Source organism: Haemaphysalis longicornis, unplaced genomic scaffold, assembly GCF_048455015.1.
Source record: "Haemaphysalis longicornis isolate Haplotype H1 unplaced genomic scaffold, Haemaphysalis longicornis Haplotype H1 scaffold_2, whole genome shotgun sequence".
In the NCBI taxonomy this organism is placed as follows: Eukaryota; Metazoa; Arthropoda; class Arachnida; order Ixodida; family Ixodidae; genus Haemaphysalis; species Haemaphysalis longicornis.
In genome coordinates this window covers 138,574,070-138,596,666 of record NW_027526295.1, presented here as the reverse complement: position 1 = coordinate 138,596,666, position 22,597 = coordinate 138,574,070, and the positions used below count along the sequence as shown (strand labels likewise).

At 45.8% G+C, this 22,597-nt stretch overlaps 1 protein-coding gene and 1 long non-coding RNA gene across 2 annotated transcripts in view; both read right to left on the bottom strand.

Moving 5' to 3' along the window:
- Positions 1-2,677: 2,677 nt before the first annotated feature.
- LOC144167420 (uncharacterized) overlaps positions 2,678-22,597 on the bottom strand; it is a 26,512-nt gene continuing 6,592 nt past the window's right edge. Inside the window, exons 2-3 of the mRNA XM_077696686.1 lie at positions 8,691-8,887; positions 2,678-3,144 (exon numbers count right to left, since the gene is read on the bottom strand). Of these exons, the coding sequence (XP_077552812.1) occupies positions 2,824-3,144; positions 8,691-8,887 (518 nt within the window). The 3' untranslated portion in view covers positions 2,678-2,823. The remainder of the gene's footprint in view (positions 3,145-8,690; positions 8,888-22,597) is intronic.
- On the bottom strand, positions 16,661-18,948 carry LOC144169266 (uncharacterized). The gene is made up of 3 exons (XR_013322407.1): positions 18,378-18,948; positions 17,023-17,163; positions 16,661-16,834 (listed from the first exon to the last, which is right to left on the bottom strand). It is a non-coding gene; the product is annotated as an uncharacterized LOC144169266 (long non-coding RNA).

Sequence of the window (22,597 nt, the reverse complement as noted above, 5' to 3'; positions counted from 1 at the left end):
GTGACGTTAACACCATACTTGTACCGTATATTGCTGCATTCTTGAAGTGAATGTTTCTGTACCCTTGTTTCGCTCGCATGTTCAACGTTTGGCTGTAAGCAACTTTAACTTGTATGTTAATCTTTTGTCTGTAATCATCTCGAAATTGTATGTTTCTGTAAGTGTGTGTAACTGCCAGCCTTTGGGCTCTGTTAGTTTTGTAGCAGCAGGTGGTGCACCTGTTGGTTTCTCGTTGTTACGTTGTATTGTTTCTACCAAGATTGTTTGATAATAAATTTATCCTTTCAAAACAGAAATATCAGAATTGCCGTGTCCAAGTAGCCCAGGAAATAATCCTCTCTAAAAAGTACGTTAGAGAATAAGACGCATTGAAAGTAAACATGTTGTAGGGTATCAGGCCTTTTTCTTCAAGGAAGGACTTATCCCTCCTGAAAGGTCTTCACATCCCATGCCAATCCACTGCCTCTCAGCCCCTCCACCATAACTGGAGACGTGTTATCCGGGTACGCCCCTTGCCAAAAAATATGCACCCGGACCTACAACCCGGCCGCCGAAAAGCGTGATGTCAAGCGCACGAGAAAATCTACGGAAAGCTGGCAGATGTCTCTTACACGGACGCTAGCACCTACCCCAACGGACAGCGTCAAGTAGCCGTCGTCACCACCACGACCACCCTCGTAGCTTCTGCAACAATCGAGACGTCGTCAACATCGATTGCCGAAAAGTTCGCCATTGCATTAGCCCTCATCCATACGAAGAACCCCGTAATCATCACATATTCTCAAGCAGCCTCAAGAAGCTTTCTATCCGGAAGGGTGATTGATTTGATTGATTGATTGTAGGGTTTAACGCACCGACGCAACGCAGGCGATGAGGCGCGCCGTAGTGGAGGGCTACGGATTAATTTCGACCACAAGGGAATCTTTAACGTGCGCCGAAATCTCGTACACACAGGCGTTTTTGCTTTTCGCCTCCATCAGAAAAGCGGCCGCCGAGGCCGGGAATCGAACCCGCAACCTCGTGCTCAGCAGCACAACGCCTTAGCCACTGAGCCACCGCGGCGGGTTATCCGGAAGGGTGACCCGCTCAACTTTGAAACTACTGTCTCAGCATCAAATTTGCCGGAAAGTCACCCTCATTTGAACCTGTCGCCATTCCTCACTGACGGGCAATAACTTTGCTCACCAGCAAGCCTGCGCCCTATCCCTCCAGGCTACTGACGATACCGAACCGTCCGTCCCTCAACTGACTTTTCAAGATATCACTCAATATTACCGATTTGAACGACCGCACTTCCCTCCTCCACATTGTAAACTCTCAAAAGAAAAAGAATCCCTACTTCGCCGACTGCAGAGCCACACCTTTCCTCACCCAGTCTGCCTCCATCGCATGTTTTCAACGCAATTTCCGGCCGAATGCAAGTTCTGCTTACAACCCGGTACTTTTCCCCACATCATATTAGAATGCAAGCCCAACCCCAAACTTCTCCATATTCCATCCCCCCTTCTCACCCCTGAGCTGTGGGAGAACCTGGTTACCAGCAGCGATCTGGACGCCCAGACACTTTTGGCCTCCAAAGCGAAGGCTGCCTGCTCATCGCATGGCTTCCTTGAATAAGGAACCACTCCCACTTCACCGGCTCAATAAAATGTTTTTACTCACTCATTTAGACGTAAAAAGGCTTAAGCTATAGTCACCGGGAGAGGTTAAGGAGCAATTTAAAAAGAAAAGAGCATGTCGAATCATTTTGTTAAAGACGTCAGGTGTTTTTATAACCGCCATCTTGGTAAGACAGGAGAGCCCCTTCCCACCATTATCCACATCAACCTCACCATCAGCGAAAGCTCATGTTTAAAATAGGTGCAGCGCCACTAAATCTACACAGGCAGAAATGCCCGAGCGTAACCTTATAGCAGCAAATATAACCACACCAGGTTGGATCCCCGCCGCGGTGACTTCTTTTCTGATATTGGCGAAACGCGAAAACGCCCGTGTGTCGAGATTTGAGCGCACGCTGAAGATCTTCGAGTGGTCAGAATCAATTTGGAGCCCTCCAACCAGGGCGCGCTTCGTAGCCCTGTAACACCTTCGGCGCGTTAAAGCCCATAATAAATCAAGCTTAATAGAGCTGTTGTGGTAGCTCCCCGCCCGCGTGACACGTGAAAGCGGTCATTACACAGAGCCCAAAATCCTTTCCAACATACTGTAAATAAGCCGTTGTGTGCCCGCATTCTCAGTCAACCCAGGAACCTTTGTTAGAGGAACCTTCAAGTCTTCATGAAAATAGCTGCTTAGTTAAAATTTCGCACGCAGCCAAGCTTCCTCTATTTTTATTTGTTGTTATACCTTTTCTCCTTTTTCTTCAAAAAACCTTCCTGCGGTGGAGATGGTATTCAAGAAGATTGGTCCTACGAAAATCAAGACGTTGTAATAATCGGTAATGGTTCATACAAGGACACTGTGCGGTATAATGCGTGCAGTTCATTTGACGCATATTAGTTCTTCAGCTGCATCACTCAGCTAAAAACTGAACACAAAACCATACAGCATTCCCACAATATGCACCTGTACGACAAATGATGCACGTGGCCAAAATGTACGCCATAAACTAAACCAGCAAGTCACGCTGAGGACCTAGTTGTCTTTCTTGACATAACAAAGTTTACCTCCACTTCCCTTCCCCAACAACATTTATTTTTTCCCAATAACTACATCTACACACTGAAAGCCATCTTCTTTTTCTGCGCTAAAAGTGTACGCAAAAGTATTTCACGATGGCTCGGGCGCTTCCAAGAGCCATCGTCGCTTGGTGTGCCAACGGGACTAAAGCGCCGCACTGTACTTAGTATGAAACAAAATCTGCATAAACCTCAGCTTGGCGTAGTCCCTCTGCACGTCGGTCATCTTGCGCAGTTCTAACATGAGCTGGCCACAGAATAGCGCATTGTCAGTTCCATCGGAAAGTAGATTCATGTTTTCTCCACGGCCTCCACCGCCCATGCAGTCTTGCCCTCTGGCATCGGCGGTGCCTGCCAGGACGCCATTGCTGTCGGCCTCTGACGTCACTGAGGGATTCAGAGTCCCGCTCTGGCCAGAAAGTGCAGGCACTTTTGGCTTATGGTCCACCTCAACCGGTGAAGAACGCTGAAATATAAAGGGGACATATTATTAACATGTTGGTGAACAATTTAAGTAGCACTTAATAAGTTGGACAAACACAGCGCGCGTTCTAGAAACGCAATCGTGCCCCTAAATGAACCGTGAAGTCAAAAGCTTAAGTTCTATTTTCAGAAGCACTGAACGCAGTTCAGCTTTTCTTTTGTATTCCAGATTTCGATAAAAGATTTCAATGGCGGCTGTTTGTTTTGTAAAGCGCGAGACAACCGAAAAATGAAGAGCTCTGGTAGCTTTATTTGGTACGATGAACAAGCATCTTTTTGTTTTCCAACAAGCTCGGCTGTCACCCCAGTTTTCTTCATTTAATCTCAGTTCCGACTTCGGCGGTGGGTAATAACGAAGATACCATATCCTTGGCCAATACCCTGTTATTCTTGCTTGAGTACAAGCGACGGCCAGAAATGAACATCCTTCTGTTTTGTTTTTTCAGGCATGCTCTATATGGTGCCTCAAGATGTTTCCCAAACATTTTCAAGTGGCACAGGTTCATGTGTGCGCTTCTGTATGGTCAACAGAGCAATATAGCGTGAGGACCGAAAATATTTATAGTAACCGCAGCTGTACATTCGCAGGTATGTGCAGCCAGGAAAAGCGGCATGGAAGCTGAGCTTTGTGTCACCGTTGTCAGCCCATGCGTAGTGGATCACCAATATTCAATGCTATATAACTGTTGGCGCTGTTATAATGTACAGCTGCCCACTCGAATACCTGTTTTTTCTTAAAACACTAAAAGTGTGTTAAACAACGAAGCTGTTACCGTAACGTAAAATCAACAGCTATAGATCGGATACACAGCAGTGACTGATGGTCGACTAAAAAGCCCTTAATGCACCTAAGTACAGTTTTTTTAAGGTTTTAGTTCGCGGGGTAAACTTACTAGGCAAATAACTATCTCACATTAGTAATCGTGATTGTAATATTGCGGATGTCAGCAATTAGTAATTGCGCGGATGTCAGCGATGACAGGTGGGGCTTGGGTGGTCGCGAGCCTGTCGCCTTTAGAAGCCAAGGATGCGTTCCCGGACGTAGTCAGGAAGCGCCGTGCCAGGCCACCGGGTTTCGGTCTTGGTTGGTTGGTTCGTTGGTAACCCCGGATGAGTGTAGGAAATGATGATTATGGTGCGTTCTTTGTATGATTGAGCATCGTCATCATCATCCCCTAGTGGCCTTGTCTTCATCTTCGTCACCTTCATGATTCCACCCCTTGGATTTCCCCTGTCTTCTTCCTTCTCCTACTTTCCAGTTTCCGAAAGGGTCTTTGACTATTCGTACTTTGCGTGGCAGTGCTTCTTTCCTCGATTGCTGTCGTCTCTGAAGCGAGTACTCTCCTTTGTAAGGGTTTTCCATTACAATCTTTGAGACCCCGTGATCTCCACAGTAAAGAAACCCGCAACAGTCGGGGCCTACGGTCATCATAAGAAGAAGTTAATGGCTCCTCGAAAATGGTTCATGACACAAGCCGCTCTAAGTGATGAGAAACAACTACTGGACTTGTCCTCACGTCAGGCGATTACCCCGCATCCACATCTTTTACCACTCTACTTTTCTACACCTGGGAGGGCTGCACATTGCCTACGTTCGAGGGCTGCGGAGTACCCGTTTATCAAGCGTAATCCTGGTATACTCCACAGTTTAGGCTGCCTGGACAAAGGTCGGTACAATTAAAATTTATTTTTTAGCTCACCCATTTCGGCTATTAACTGACGTTTGAAGTTGCTTTAATACAACGTTCCTGTTTTTGTGAGCGGCGTTATAATCTCAATAATATCTATGATGATGAGGATGATTGATGATGCTTGCTATTGGTTTCTCCTTTGTAGCGGGGCGATGACATGTCATCTTACAAGATAGGATTAATATACGTATGTTTTATACTCTTTGTTTAATACTAGCGCTGCTTAGGGTAGTCACAAAAAGTCTTTTAGGCACAAAACACCTTTTTTTTCCTGTTACAGGTGGTAACTGTCCTAGGCAATATTCCGCTCTCTGGTTTTCGTCCAGGAGCATTCTAATCTTGTTTTCGTAGCCTCGATCGCCTTGAAGTTAACTTCTTCTGCGCTACCCTTAAGTCGGCTTCTGGAGCCGAATATTTCCCTCATGTAGATTTGGATGGATACCCTCGCCTTCTAAGACTATGTGCCGCATAGTTTCTATTTCTTTCCTGTTTCTATTCACCATCATTTTGTAAATACTTCCCCGCAAAGCTCTCAGTTCGCAAGCAACCTGCTCTAGCCTCAAAATGCAAAGCACTGCTCTGGGAATTATCGTAGAAATTTTCCTTTGTGATGTTCAATTTCTCTTCCCTGTACATCTCTAACGACATTTTAGCTTACATTTTTTCTCTCCATTTAGTCGTGTGAATCTGTCTTGCCTTTTTTTTGGTTACCTTGGCTATTTTGGATTCTCTACTGTTCTGTCAATATTTCATCGTTAGCCTTCTAGTCTTCCTTAACAACTTCGAGTCCACGCTTTTCAAGTATGGGTACCAAAAAACCTTAGCTTCCCACCTTCGTTGATCCATTGCTCTCAACCTCATCTCAAAACATATTTTACTCTGTGGTTCTTGAACTTTAAACGACACCCACCCCATATCTCCCTCTACTGCTTCGTTAGTTGGTTTTCCATGCGCTACTAAGGTTAAATCGGGTACAGATGTCTAGGAGGTGTTGCAGGTCCGCTTCTGGTTCTGCCATTATTAGTACGATGTCATCTGCGGAAGCCAGGCCTGAGATTTTTGTGTACACTTCTTTTCCCTCTCTTCTGATTGCAGCCCTCTCCATCCAGCATTTTCAGCACGTTTTTTATGCAGATGTTGAACAGTGTAGGTGTCAGTGGGCATCCATGTTTGAGGCCTTCAGTCAGCTTGATTTCTTCCGAATTTTGGTTGTGCAGGTTGTGGAGGTTGTACGCGGCTGTGCAGTATGTGTACAGCCTTTTTATAATATCAATAAATTTGGCTCCTACATGTGTCTCACTCCGCTTGCCCCATAGCTTTTGGTGTGGGATCGAGTCGACGCTTCTTCCATATCCAGGAAGGCCAAATAGAACTGAGATTTCTCTGCTTCCTTCATTTCCATTGCTCGGGTGAGTGTGAACATGTGGTCACTTGTGCGATGGTGTGGTCGAAAGCCGTTTTCGGATTCTGTTACAATGCCGTTGATTTCACAGTAGCTTTGTAGTCTGTGGTTGAGCACTGCGCTAACCAGTTTTGACACGTTGCTTAGCCCTGTTATTGTCTGGTAGGCGTTAAGGTCATCTTCATCGTTTCCTTTGCCTTTGAATATTAGTTTAACCCTGCCTGTTTCCGCTTGGGTGGTATTTTCTGCGTGTCCAGGATTGTGTTGAAGCAGTGGCACAGGGTTTCTCTTGCATTCGGTTTCATTGCTTTTGTGAACTCGTTGGGGATGCCGTCGATGCCTGGTGACTTTTGGTTCTTTAAGTCCTGTATGCGTCGTTCGAGTTCTGTAGGTGTGATGGGGCCTACCAGGGAGTCTTTGATGTCAGCAGGGGCTGTGCTTTGTTTGGTTTCTGGCCCTAGGGTGGTCGCTGCCTGCGGGTGTACGACTTGCAGGGCCCTGAAGTGCGTTGTCATGTGCGCTTCCATCTCCTCTTTTGGGCTTAGTCTAAGGCCGGACTGTGTCTGGAGGGTGAAGGTTGTTCTGACAGGTTCGTTGGTTTCAAGGAAGTGCACGTATCTCCAGAACCTTTCATTGTAGTGCTTCATTTCCTTTGTTATATACTTGTCTGTATGTTGTAGCTATTTTTTTCTGCCAAAAGTTTACGGACTTGTTCTTTTTATCTCGGTAGTGTTTCTAAGCAATTTCTTTTGCTGCAGTGTCCTCCTTTGTGTGCCGGTGAAGTCTCGACAAGGTACGGCGCTCAGCTATTCCAGCTTTTACTGTTTTGCCAAACCATGCTGTTCATCTTGTTTCCGTTTGTTCTGTTTTGCAAATCGCATGTTAGGCTACTTTCAGGCAACGTTATTCGAGCCCTTCTTACGTTGTTACGTCCTCTATTTTGGACTCCAGCTGAAGGAAGAACGCTTCAAGTCTTTCTTTGTCTTTGGTTTTCCAGGGCTGTTTTGCTGGCCTTACCCTTTTGTCCACTTTATGCGTTAGTCAACCTAGATGACACCACCACACGGCGGCAAGCCTTTTTATGCATTTGGTTTGTTTGTGACCGTATTCAAACTAGGCTTGTTTTTGTTCATAGAGAAATGATTGTTTCGTGAAACATCGTGCACGCTCGACAAATATGGTCGTGTAAGACACCGTCGCTTACGTCAGTTGGTGAGTGTCATATGAGAGAACCATAAAGGCCCGCAGTGCTGCGCATCTAAACCAAGCATTGTGCGCGAAGTGCAAACACCAGTACGCATCGGTACTTTTATGTTTACGTTGCTTTGTAACTTCTACTGTTTGTCTCACCATTCTTACTGATATAAAAAGTATGCACCCTACATTTAAGCGCAAATAGCTCGTTCGGCAAGCTTATAAGATCACCCTAATTTGCGTTTGCTTTGCCGGCCTCCGCCAATCGCAGAACTGGCTGGTATAACATCATAGGTTCTGTTGCAGGAAATGAGCTAGTGGGTCGCATGGCCATTCCCTTTTTTCCTATTTATACAGCTTATTTGAGCGAAGTTTACGTAAAAATTGGTGTCAGCATTGAAACAAACTTGCATTTTGTCTTCATGGTCCCTTTAAACACACAAAGTTTGAACATGAAAATTTCTCGGAAATGTCGAAGGTATTTCGGGGATGGCGCTGTAACGAATCGTAGTACCAATTATGCCGTACTACGTTTCGTCCTTCTGAGAGCTGGGCGCGGTTTAAGTTTATTTTATGCTTGTTTTTATGGTTTTTAAAAATCCTCGCAAGATTAGTTAAACTGGCCAGCTCTCAGAACGCGTACCTCTGCTTGCTGTGCGCCACGAATCTTTTCAACACTATGGTAGAAAGGAGAATAACAGCGTCAGCACCGGCATCTCTTTCGATGCTCATTCGAGTGTATAAAAGCAGATACATTAGACGTTGTGGTGAGGTTCGTCGGGCTGAAACGGGCCAGTAGAGCATTCGGCCGTGACCCAGGCGCCTAACAAAGTTACGAGCCAATTTCTTACCCATCTAAAGACCCCCCCATTTCGATTTAGACTCGAGTTTTATACAGGCGGACGCTATCGAGGGCAGGTGTAAAAGTACACTGCATGCCCCTAGAAATCAGGCAGCATAACGCATTCAATTTCTTTGAAGCTTGGTGCTGGGCTAGTTGGTATCGAGACATGAGAAGACTTAAAGCGCCGAAGTTTAGAGGACGAGCACAGAATAAATGAACGAACGAAATGGTTTCAAGATGTGCTACTAGCGCATCAACAGTGTTTGTAGAGCATAAAGCGTTATGTTTGTCCCTTTATTGAATGGTCGTCCTGTAATCATGGGCGCTCTACGTTTCCTCATGCACGCATGCAAGCATTCCTGGGCACAGCTGTCGTCGATTAGGGCAAAATTTCTTACGGCCTGTTGCATGTCGACGGTTTGCGGAGCGGCGGGGGCGCTGTAGATCACCCTCCGCAAGAAGTGAAAGGCGTTGAAGTGTTCCCAAGACGACTCGTAACGCCCGGGAGGCGATGACTGTGCTGCAGCGAGTTCCTTCTTCAGTTCTTTGACGAAGTAGTCGCGCATACTCTTGATTTTCTCCTTCACGGACCGCACTGCAAAGGAAAAATCAAACGGCTATAATAAGGGGTTCATTTCAGAAACAGAACAGAATGATAACTTCGCGCGTTTTCCTTTTTCCTTGGCAGATGCAACTTTCCGCTCATCGCACTTCTGTCAAGAGTGACTATTCTGGAGTTAAGTGTACCCCAACGTTTCTTAATATTCTAATGGAAAATATTGGTGGCAAAAGCTTGCATTTGCCGTCAATGTTACCCGTGTTTCAAGTTCAGCATGTCCGTCTGCCATGTTGCAAAGCCATGAAAACTATCCCATTTCGATCTATGAACGGGAGCATTTTTCAGTAAAGAGAAAGAGAAAGAAAGAGAGCGGGAGAGAGCTCTTTATTAGATGAAAGCAGAGAGGTTTTGACGGCATGTTCCCGCCTACATGCTACTCGGCGGAAATGGGGAGAAGGGAGTAAGGGCCCTAAAGGAAGTAGTGCAGTAGAGAGGGGGAAACAAGTGGAGGTTAAAAGAAAAAGTAAACATGAAGCTTTGCGTGGTGACGTAGAAGTCCACACGACCAAGCAGGTCAATTTCTAGATTGTTTCTGCAACACCAATTTTGTGTAAATAGTGAAAGAGCAACCTGCACGCTTCTCTCAGATTATGGAGAGGGCCAGGGTCCAAGGAGACCTTTCAAAGATATAGATCCGTGGTTGAGGCACTCAACCTTTTGTGCGTGGTGATTTCTTTGGCGGATGTATACCGGACTCTCTCGAAGGACGTGCTCTACTGTTTGCGGTAATCCACAATTATCACAACAGAGATTTGCAATTAGACCGAGGCGACACCGGTAAGAGTTCGTGAGTTTTGCTTTGAGACGCAACCGATGGTAAAAAGTTTCAAGCTTACGTGGAATCCGCTCTGGTAGCCTTACCCTGAGTCCAGACTCTATATGGTGCAGGAAAGGGTGCCGAGTTCCACGAAAAGACCACAGGCGGTTTCGTTTTTTTTTTTTAAATTACGTCCATCTTCCCGCCAGGGAAACCTGCTGTGATGCGACGCATCAGGGGGTTCAATTGGTGTTTCCGTTGGGTTGATTTTCTAAATCGGGTGAAACGCGTTGTGACGCGAAGTCGAAGGAGAGCGAGCGCTGACTGAACCGCCGCAGCGCGCTACCCGCTTTATATTCACAGCGCCTGAAGGAGAGGAGACAGCGGAGGAGAGTCGCGCATGCGCGCACTTGCGCGACGGGAGCGGAGCGAAGCGAGCGAAGCGCGCGAACGCAGCTGTTGTTCATGATATTGAGACGGAGTGAGAGTGTTGCGCACAGCTGTAGGAAAGAAGAGCGGAGGAGAGTCGCACATGGGCAGGTGGCGTGTGGACGCCGCCTACGCCGACGCCGACGCAGGAGGGACATGCCTCAGAGCAAGAGATGCGTCGCATCTAATAAATTATCCCCCAACTACTCACAGTTATGCATACTAGTTTAACCTTGTTAATCTTGAAGTGGTGGCGTTACTCTAGACGAGATTTCCCTTTTCTGCGGTGATTTTATGAAGTTATTGAGCATTCGGCATAATGGGCAAGAATGCAGGGGCTGGTTAAAAAAACGAAGAGGACGTATTCTGCCGGGTTGATTCAAGGAAACAAGGAGAAAACCAAACTCACAGTCATTTCGTAGTTTATTCGTGATTACTTTTCTTCAAGATCATATGCACAGATTTGTAATGGCTTCAATTGCACCACTGTGCAAACCATTACAAAGACCAACATTTTGCTCCTAACGTTTCGGTTTAGTTGACACAAGGATGGACGTATGGTGTACGCCCCTTTTCTGCCTCGTTTACCCCGTTAGGGACTCAGTGTCCTTGTCACTGCAAGTGGATATCGCCGACTAGCGGATCACTTCGTACGGAAGGTATGCAAGTTTGCGGACGTCTCGATTTTTCGAAACAGTTAGCCTTCCCATGTTTTGTTGATTGAACTAAGCGCAGATACAAACAGACATAAGAAATTTTAACTCTACGAGGTGAACCAGTGGCGACGCACCAGATAAGTGATCAACGCTGTTTTCCTACGACATCGTGTCCGTGAAATGTGTACGTAGTAGTTGCAAACACAAGGCCATTTATAACGGGCCTGTTTTATGAGAGAAAGTTAGACGAATATAATTGGGGGGAGAAAATAAAAGCTTCTGTCTCGCCAGCATGACCTTTATGATTGTTATTTGATGCCCAGTCAGTGCTGCGCGCAAGGAGAAGACTTGTGCAATTAGCAAACTCTTTACCTTATTATCTTGTCAACGTGGAAATATCATGATAGACACGACAGAGAAAGAGCGGCCGGCCAGCCGCATGGGTTACGATAGCTATTTGGTATGCCAGCGTAGTGCACGACTGGAGAAATCTCTTTGAGAAATATGATGGCATTAGCGCGTGTCGTATAAAGCTGAGGGTGACAGCTTGGGCAACATCACGTGCTCATATAAGCAAAAATTTCCTGCAACTTGTTTTAGAATCTAGCTGTCTCTGGAGATTAGCTAGTCGCATGTAGGGTATAACCATATTCGAAATATTAGACACTTCGCATGAAAACAGTGATTGCCTAATCGCAGGAGCCAAGTTCAACAGAAAAGAAAGAACACTCCCACCTCCCCTCGTGGGAACCCCTGTGTAGATGCGACGCATAGCCGGAGCGGCGAAGGGACCGCGTTTTATAGCGCGCATAACGTTTAAGGGACTGCGTAAGCCGGTCCCAGTCGATGACGACGTTGGCGTACTTGTAAAGCGGCGTGCACTCTAGGTGTTTGAGCCAAGCGTGGATGTTGCTTCGCCGGAGAACGGCACACCGGTTATATGCGCAGCGCGCCCGAAGGAGAGGAAACCGCGGAATAACGAGTACTGCACATGCGCCGGCCCCAGCGCGTCTGCCGCGACTATGACGCCACGTGCCGCGGCTATGACGCAACACAATCCAACACAATCCACTTTAATCCAATCCATTCCCAATCCAATTCAAGCCAAGCCAAGCCAATCCAATCCAATCCAATGCCCCTCGCGAGAGAGTGATCGCTATCGGAGAGGAGAGGGGGTGAGCGGCGGAGAGCGCCGCTGGAGCGGCGAGGAGAATTGGGGAGGGGTGGACAACGCCGACGATGACGCCGGAGGGACAAGGCGAGTGAATCAGATGCTCTGCATCCAAAATAATACACCTTTTTTATACAGAGAAGGCGTTCATTGAGAACACGGTAGCCCTTTAATTGTGAAATTCGCCAAATGGCGGAAATACGCAACCTTCTGTCCTCGCCACCTTTGTAAAACACCGGAAGCCGCGATTGAGAGCGCTATTCCGCTTAGCGCAGCCATGTGCATCTGACAGCAGCCTGCGGGCCTTGACGTGTGTGACTGTGTACGTAGCGAAGCTCATTGTCCATCCTCATCCAACATAACCAGGCCAGGTTTATGGCAGAAATTTGGGCCAGTTGCTATCGAGCATGAAAAGATACAATTACTAACGGAAGAGACCAGGGACAACAAGCGGGAACACTCGTCAGCTTTTCGTTACGTCACTCTCTTGTTAGAGAGGACGACCACCAAGGGGGCCATGCAGTTATGACGTGCCCCACATGAGCTGCTTCTTTGCCTCGCCGTTACCACGGGCTCCCAATTCACTGCGGGCTGAGTATGGTGTCAGTCGACGCCTTATAACTTCTGCTTTCGGCGTACGCGGGATCTTCGTTCTACGATTGCTTTCGGCAGCAGTACTTACCTCCGACATTCGGCGGCAGCACCCCCCAAGCATTTTCGGCAGCAGCATCCCCCCAGCAGCATTTACTCCGGCTCTTACTCCCTCAACACCAATACCCCCTGACAGCAAGCGATAGCAGCATTGCCAACGAACAGTTACTCCCTACTCAAATTATCCAAAACAAACAGGAACTAAAGAACCATCTTACGAACGCACTACCTTAAAAGCGCCAGACCACCCACCCCACCACGCACTCTACCACCCCCTCCCCCCCCCCAATCCTCAGCTTATCTCTCGCACTCTCGCATAGAACCTTTAAAAGCCCAGTTATAATCCCAAGCCACTACCATCACCGTCCTCTTTAGAGCTTTAGAGAACCTCTCCTCCCAAATGTCCTGCATGCAAGCCAGCATTCAAAATATAGCCATTTCACCCCAATTCTCGCAGCCCTACCTTCCGTCTACCATTGATTACTAGATCGACCCCTAAACAGCTAGTTATCTGGCAGTGGAACCTCTTAGGCTTAAAGTTCAAAAGAGCACTTTTCACAACATACATTTACCACGACGCCACACCACCCCACATCATAGCTCTGCAAGATGCGGGACCTAACGTCAAATGAACGGGATACAGGACACTCCAAAAAGAATCAGAAATAGCATTACTGGTCCACCGCAATCTTACGGTCGATATTGTGGAGCTTAACGGTACTTTCCCTGCCCACACTCTCATAAAAACAATCGGCAACGATGCGTCCCGAACCATACTATACATCCTCAACATTTACAGCACCCCAGGATTACAGCACCGCTTTCATACTCTCTTCAAAACCGCACTCGCAGAGGCCGCTAATACCCCTCTCCTCATCGAAGGAGACTTCAATGCACCCCATTCCGCATGGAATTACCACCGCACCAACCGAAAAGGCCGTATGCTCTGGGAAGACATTCACACTACCCGCCTCGCCCTACACTCTTAATCTGGATCCACATAAGATCCACTTAGTAACTGGAACTTTTTTGCAAAAAAGTTCCACTTATATATTTGGAACCGTGTTCCACATATCCTGAAAATGTAAGTGGAACAGTGCACCACATATTTTTGCAGCTATATTATCTGGATCGGCGTTCCAAATAAAAATATACGGATCACTGTTCCAAATAAACTGGTAGTGTAAGTTAATGGAACACTGATCCACGTAAAATGATTATGGATTTATCCGGTGCGCCGTTCCAGGTACCTTCAGACCAGCTGTTTATATAAAACGGTGTTCCGATAGACGTTGAGAAGCTGTCTATGGGACTCCACTTTTCCAACATGTCTGCTTTCCTGTTGGTATAAACTGAGGTCATTTGCCAGGCTGGCGGATGCATTGGTATCAGAAGGAAACCGCAAGCACCATTCTAACGCAGCCTTGACATATGGCCCACAGTGATACCAACAATTGGGAAACAGAAACCGCCGCAGCAGTGTGGTCCCTGACAGTTCCCAACAGTTGCCTATCGGAGCACAGTTCTATATAAAAGTTGGTCTGAGATACCTGGAGCGGCACACAGAGACTTTGGCTTCATCTGCCGAATCCTGTTCTGGGTTTTGGCTGCATGTAAAAGAAACAAGACTCGCATTAAAATACACACCAAACCAACTATTAGCACTGATACAATGCTTTTAAAAACACTAAGGAAATTTTATTCGCTCGTAGTATTGCGTACATTTGAGATACGGAGACATAACTGTTTCCACTTGGGCAGAAAATGACCAGCGTACAGGATCAAATACCAAAACGATATCAAGTGGCCAAAACGATCTAAGTGGCATTTTCCTATTTTTGCTAATATTTACCATTCTTTTTTGCTAAAAACACGTGGGTAATAAAGATGGCTTTAAGCGCAACCGCGTCACAAACAGACTTTTACATCTATCCTCGCAGTAACTCAAAAAGCATTACACAACAGTGAGCATAAAATATGCTGTTTTATGACATGAAATCAGGTACCGCAAATGCGGAAGTACCCACAGCGCTTGCCATACCATGTTTACGCATCCCGGTTCCAAAAAATGCAGTTTGCTATTAAATTGTAGGGAAAAGCCAAAAATACAAGCCATACACGGTTGGATTATCACAAGACCTGCAAGAATGTAGGAAAAGAACACCGGAGCCAATACTAACAATTTAACATTTGCACAGAAAAAATTACCGGAAGCATGTGGCACTATTGCACAACTAAAACATACACCATATATCAATATCAAGCTAACTGGAATATTAAGCTAACTGTAGCCAAAACCGACTATATACGCGCCCTGAAAAAGCCTTTCACTGAAGCCGCGTTATTTCCCCGACAATTTGTAGCTATTTAAAATAACTTATCCGAAAAAAAGCTCATAGCACCCAGTGTGAATCTTACAAAATTTTACAAACCAGATAGCTCGGAGCATGTTACGCATTTTAAAATTTATCAAGCAGCCTAACTCTAAAGACGTTATTAGTTCCCTCAAGAACAATTCAGACATCCCAAATAACCAAGCCAGGTAGCGTTGAAACATACAGGTGACCAATTTTACCAAGCGAACTTGGAAGCATTTTTCCAGCCGAAACATTTATCTGAGGTAAAATTCAGTTGCGTGCTATACAAACCCTACTATCATGACGACAGTATGCTTGTGACCAAAGCACTGCCTCTAACAAGCGAGAAATGCAACTTTGTCCAAAGTAAACAACTTATTCAAGCCAAATACGTATATTTCGCATTCTTCTAGGGCTTAGGTGTCAGCTAAGATACAGTACAAAAATTGATTAATAAAACCCCAAACCGTCTGTGTAAATAATTACTCTCACGTTTGCATCCATCAACAGCAGCACTGCCATGGAAAAAATTTCGAGCTGCACTTGAATAATAAAAACGTTACAGTGCAGTGCCATTAGCTACATTAACAGAGTAACAGAGCAGCGGCAAAGGCAGCCTGCGCTTTGTGCCAATAATGAAAAATTGCAAAGGAAAGCACGACTTCACTTTGGCAGTTGACATGCCGCTTGCACCTACCAATCATTTGAACCACGACATATCTTTCCGAATAGGCTTAAACGTCTAACAATAATTTAAAACCCCAAGTAGAGTGACCACATCAAGTCTTTCAACAGAGCTTTAAACTTAAATGACACCAGGCCACTGTTAAATGGCCAAGAACTCTCTGCAAAAGTCCCAAGAACTCTCCAAAGTCGCATAAGTTTCCGGAGATTAAGATGAAATATACGGCGAGGAGGATGACCACATCTTGATGCGACAATGCAGGCGGAAAATCCATGACGTGTTTCTTGCAGACAATATTTACGCTGCCATTCTCTTCTCTCAAAATAACTGGACGTCGAGAATAACTGGGCCACGTCATGTACCTTTAAGGAAGGAACAAGAAAATTTTGTTAGACGATGGCTTTAAATGAGTGCGTTGCTTAGGATACCCCTTTTATAGCACAGTAATAGATTGAAATATCAGCGATTTCTTGGTTTCTTTTCTGGGAATGCTGCTAACAATGTACAAAAAATATTAGCACAGACTGTCAATGGCAGTTCTCTAATTTTGGAAAGCAACCGCATTGGGCGTGGCCGTGGCGCCGTATTATCACAGCAGCAACTCTCAATGTGAAAGCAAAATGTTTGCAAAACTTGAATGCAAAATAATAGCCTTTTTGTCCACATGTTGCAGCATCCGAAACAGGCTGAATGTGAAGGTATTTCCCAATTTGGAGTTCACGATTTATTCTTAACAGTAAGATTTTGCTACAAAGAAAACTACCACAAATTCAGTCCCGCAAAAATAAAATGCCAGCTTCAATAAACACTACCATAAATTGAGTCCCACAAAAATAAAATGCCAACTTACCCAACTAAAATTAAGATGCAGGCGTTCCTGGCAGGGCCTCCTCGGAGTGATTTTCCAGGAAAGTTTTGCCAACGTGTTCCCAAAAGCTCTTACTGTTGTTTTCACCTACAGGTCAAGTTGTCACTGAAATGGTGTTCCGAAGCCATTACGTATAATGCAACTACCTAAAAAGGGACCATCAAAGTTCCAGAACTGGGAGTGCGTACTTAGTAGAATGCAATGATTTCATCCCGTACAACGGCTTTCACGTGTTTCCTTTTTGTGAACACACGACTTCAAGAACGGTGAACACACGCCTTCAAGAACCAGGAAAATGGCAGTATGCATTCCTTGTTCCATTGTTTTAAGTCCCGGTCCGCCCTATTTCCTATAAATAAAAACAGTACAAAAATATCGAAGCATAAATTTACGCTTCCCTCTAAGAAGGGAGTACTACAAGATCTCGTACAAGGCCTGATTAGTTGTGCTAAAATTTATTTTGCATCACGAGCCCTGGTAACGTTTTCAGGCGAAACAATTTTAAATATAAAAATATTTGAACATTTTTAGGCTCACCTGTCATTGCTCCATGCGGAGTGGTGAACGTCTGTATAATACGCAACACTCAAGAGGCACTCTTTCGTTGCTTTATGACTTCCACAATGCATTCACAATCTGCACACTTGTCACGACGACGCCTCGGCGTGCCGAAGATGTCTTCAGCCACAGTGAATGCCACAGCCATGATTTCACAGGTATATGTAAGGAATGGAAATAATTCGTTTTAATTTCTGTTCTTCAGACAAAGGAAAACAATTGTCGCAAACTACCAGTGTAGAGACAAATTTCTCCACAGTCAGCCATAGTCTGCATCTGGACAGGTTACACAGATCGAATACAGAATGTAGCAATCTGCTTTCCCAGTATATTTTCTAAGTTCAAGGAAGCACAGAAATGGGTTAATGTTGGGTGCACATAGTGATGCAAGAACTTATCACCGGAGCGTTGTCGGAAATTATTTCGACTCTCGGGTTGCCACCGACATTGACGGCATAAAAATGCAAGAGTGGCTTATTTCTAACGCGGTTCCTGAAGTAGCAACCACTAATTATGGATATTGGATAATTATCCTGAAGTCTCAAGTTACCACTGACATTAACAGCATAGAAACGGCAGCACACTTTCTATATACCCGCTGCGTGTTTCCACATATTTCTTCCCCCCTACAAAAGAAACGCTTGTTACTGCGGTACTGCTAAGACAACCACTGTCCCTTCCATTTCTCTACACTTCAGGCAATGTAAAATAGATCATCTCAATTGGTCAAAGGAATTGGAAGAAACATGGAACTGCATAACACACTGCACAGATAAACGTAAGCTGACGCCTTGAAAGCACATCAACACAACTCGAAATAGCGTCTCCCGACTACCGGTCTGGTAAGCACAGTAAATGGCATTCTACTCATCAGACTAACACAACGCCGCAATCACCACGCAAGTTTTAAAAATACCAATAAATCTAAGGACGGACGCTCCGACAAACTTGCTTGGAAGTTGTACACGTGTGCACGCGCGATTATCGCGAGCGACTAACCCGAGAAGATTCGCTACCGCAGACATACACAGCTACCGTCAATATACAACTAAGCAAAGCCACACAGTAAGGGAACATCCACTCAAGAAACGCGCAAACCAGGAACTTCTGACGTACGCAGTCAGAAATTTCCAGCCGACTCTGACCCACGAACACGGGAGTTGTGGTAAATTACGGCTGCAAACGTTTCTCCAACACAAAATGTTACACGCCGCGACCACAAGCATGAACGACACACGAACAACGGGCATAGACGCGGTATGTTTATTGGACGCAGTTAACAAGGATGTCACTGAACAACAACCGTTACCAGCACATAAATAAGCAGCACTGACCTTTTTTGCGCCTCCTGGCAAAACTCCACATCGTCGAGCAGGAAATACAGCCCAGGGATATGAAAAAATTCGCAGTTGCACGCCGCAATCAACCCAATTTAAACTGCTAACGGCGCTAACGGTTCTCGCCAGCGTGACCGAGAATTTCTTTAGTAAATATCAGGCGCATCGCGCGAGCAATTGAGAAACCCGCTTGGGAGTGCCACTGGTGGCGCTGCATGCGGAAGACCGTAAAATTAGCGGAGGGAATCCTGGAAGATGGGAACGCTGCTGTCGTTTAAAGTGTTGACGCAGTCCCGATTTTCATCCGTCGTCATCGTACCCGTTGCAGCCCCACTGTACCGTGAATCAACGCAAAAACAGCTCTGCCGTGCTGCTGCTGACGCATGCGCATTGAATGCGCTACTGGAGTGGCGGTCTTTTCCTCATGGCTTCGGCGTACTTTCGTTCTCGCGGAGGCTTTGGCGATGCGCCCGCATAAGAACTCATACAAACTCGGCACACGTGATGGCTTTTATTGGATTCGGAAAACGGGCGTATGCGTCTAAGCGGACGTTTACGCCCGCTGAGGCCGAAACAAAGCTCAGATAATAGCCGCGTTAGCGCGTTAGTACTGGCTAAAGTTGTTTTTCGCGGAGGGTCGTGAGTGCGTGCGATATCCGAGCTTAACTTTGGATGACAATTTCTCCCTTACTGTTTACAATGAATGCAAAAGGGCGTGGCTTCATTTACTGCTTTTCTTGACAACAAGCCTTTCCGTAGTCAATAAAATATACTGCGACGCTCTTAGATACCCACGTTATATAAAGCTACTTACAGCTAATTAGTAAGTAATAATACATCGGACCGTTTCCCAGCCCTTTTCCCTCCTGAACACCAATACTACAGGAAAACAGCAACTGGGGAAGCAGCTGGAGAAGGCGGGTCATTCAATGAACTTCAATTACTATGACAAGACACAACAACAGCAAGTTAACTCTGCGTATTTTTGCCGTTACTGCACAGCATAATTAGGAATTACAATGTCATTTCAGCATTAATACATACAAAATAATGCAGGTATCACGTGGTATATCTAGGTTTAGTTCCGTTCACCCAGTCAACCGCTCTTTGCAAAGAGGCTCTTGTTTTTGCTTGTGGAAATTAAAAGGGACTCACATGTTAGCATTCCTATCGGACTTACTACGTCATGACCAACGGACTTAAAAACCATCGTGCACCAATACGAATAGTTTTACAAATACATACCGATATTCACAACGGCCTAGTTTGCATATTTTAGATATATGTCGCTTCTCTACTGAAACAAAGAAATAAAACTCTCGCATGGTGAGACCGCTAGCACCTTCCAGTGAAGACTGGATAAACCAAAATGCGTTTCTTGTTTTTTTTTATCTCTGCGAAGAAATGATATACAGCAGACTCCCGTTAAGACGAACCCGAACGGACCGTAAAAAATTCCCCCGCACTTCCCCGAGGGGGAGAATGTGAAAGTGTGAATGCACGGTTGTCGGCCCGCTTGCGGTGCTTGCGCTCGGCCCCCGCAGCCCACCGCCTCGCCGCCTTTCTCTTCCATCTCTTCCATCGGGTTTGTAGTATCACGTGTACACCACGCAGTTATCAAGCCGCTATAACGCCGCTGAGTCGCCAACGCACGCCGCTCACGACGTAGTTTGAATGCGTTAAAGATATAAGGCGCGTCAACACTGATATCACCGTCGCGTCCGTGGCTTGATCGGTAGAGCGTCGCGCTGCGGCCGCAAAGTCCGCGGATCGAAACCTCGCGCCGTATGCTGTTTCTTTATAGAGGAGCACTGCGGACGCCGCCGCCGGCGGTGGATGGTTTGGGGTCGCTTATAAAGTGTATTCACACTTAAAATGTATGCGTATTATCCGAAATTCGTCTCAAGCGGAGGTGTATTGCATTGTGGACGTTACAAGAGAAAAATGTTGTGGTTCTTAATCAGTGTTCGTTTTAACCAAGTTCGTCTAAACGTGGGTCTACTGTATTTCTAGAAGAAGCAAACCAGGTCGTTAGCGTCATTTCTGTGAATTTGTAAAACTTCTTGTATCGGTACATGGTGCTTTTGAATTGTAAGTCTCATGAATTTGCGTCATGAATTAGTGAGTCCCATATGAATTGGATCAGGTGAGTCACCCTTAATAGCATGCACGAGACGAACAATGCTAACGAACATCCAAGCATATATAACTGCATTCGTGACATGCTGCGTGCAGTGTAAAATGCGGCACAGTCGGTTAACACTATGTATATACCGCATCAGGGCATAAATAAAGTGGACTAAGTACCTATTTTACAGCAGATTGTAGCCATTCATACGTTCCTGTAAAGCACTTAAAATTGTGCACGTACTACAACACAGCGAGCTGATGGCTGAGCATTGAGCAAAAAACAATGTTTCTGCGACGCTTTGTGAACCAAATGCAGAACTTGCAATAGTCTCAACAACTATATATATTTCTTTATGAGGTATCCACAAAAGCCCAATGAATTCTTCAGCACTACCACGGCTCTATCCCAAACGCAGAAGGAGAACCTGGGGACATCTGGTCCTTCTGAAATTCAAGTCATTGGTGATTTCAGACGTACTGCGCGTCTGTAATTAGCAAAAGACGATATTCACTAAAGCGGTCTGAGCGCCGCAGACAACCTGAAAGGGGTTCGTGAAATTTCTATTTTCGCTAAGATACCCTTTTCTCGCACCTTTCATGCTTTGTACGGTGTTGTTATAGCAGTGGACATATTGTTTTCTGTCAAATAACGTCACTAAAAATACGTCTAAGCCGTCTTATATAAGTAAACTTCTCTAAGACAGTTCCATAGATATCGACGAAGTTAATTAAATTTTATGTGGTGCGTGCGTGTGTGCGTGTGTGACAGCATGCATGTGTGTGTGTGTATATGTGGGTGCGCGGGTGTGCGTTCGTGTCTGTATCTATGTCTGGGCGTGTGCGTGCAAGTGCTTGTGCGTGTGCTTGTGCGCCAGAGCGCGTCAAATATATATGTGGTTCATTGCTCCAGTTATTGCACGATTCAGTGCATACTTCACTGCAGCGCACAAGTTATGTGGAACAAGACACGAGCAAAAAATATACAAAAGCACTGTCCAAAATTTTTACTGGGACATAAGTGGAACAGTAACTGGAACGGCCGACAGCGCATCCCCTCATTTATTCGGTTCCACATAATAAACACAAACCTAAAGAAAACAAATGGACAGTTCCAGATAAGATCCACTTATATCTCTCGTTCCAGTTATTCTTCGTTTGGATCCAGATAAAAATATGTGGATCGCCCCGTTTAACTGGAACTTACATGGAACCAGATTAAGAGTGTAGAGAGCGAACCACACATATACAAGCGCCTTGGCAATAGTATACAACGCTACACTACACCGGACCTAACGTTCACACACAACATCAAACGAACAGCATGGCAACGCCCTGACGACACCCTCAACAGCAAAAACTACATAATCCAAATTTTTCACCGCGCCCCTCACCACCGCCATGCAGACCCACCTCATGCACCTTTGTTAATTGGCCCAAGTTCCACACCTAACGCAGTGCGACTGTCCAACTAACTTTCCCCTCACAGACATTTGACATTAATTCTTCATTGAGACCCTCAAAACAGACATCAATGCATGCACCACACAGACACCCATTATAGAAACTGCACCGAACCCAGACGTGCACATGGTTCACCTCCAGGAAGCGCTGCCTTAGAGGTCTAACCCGGTGCTGGAAAAAACAGCGTTACAACCACCGCCCACACATCCGAATCGCAACAATTCAAACAAGATGTGGAGAAGTTCGTCCTTCACCTCCAGAATGCACGCTGGTAAACCGTCTGAAACGCACCTGGCGCCTCGTTCGCCGTCTCCTCGACCCACGAGACGACCAAAGCCGAAACTGCATCCCTGCTAGTTACGCTAGAACACAACCTATCTAACTCCCTCCCGAACCCCTCGACACCCTGCGCGACATCTACAGTGGACAACCACAAACCCTTTCCGCCCCTCACCCGCAATATCACGCACCCCCTAACCGCAAATTGACGATCCATTCACATAGCCGAGATTACGGCCGCCCTGCACCACTTAAACCGCAGCACCCCTTCAGACCCAGAAGGTATTACATGTCGAACTCTCCGAAACTTCGACGCCGCATCTATCGATACTTTGCTGGAACACTTT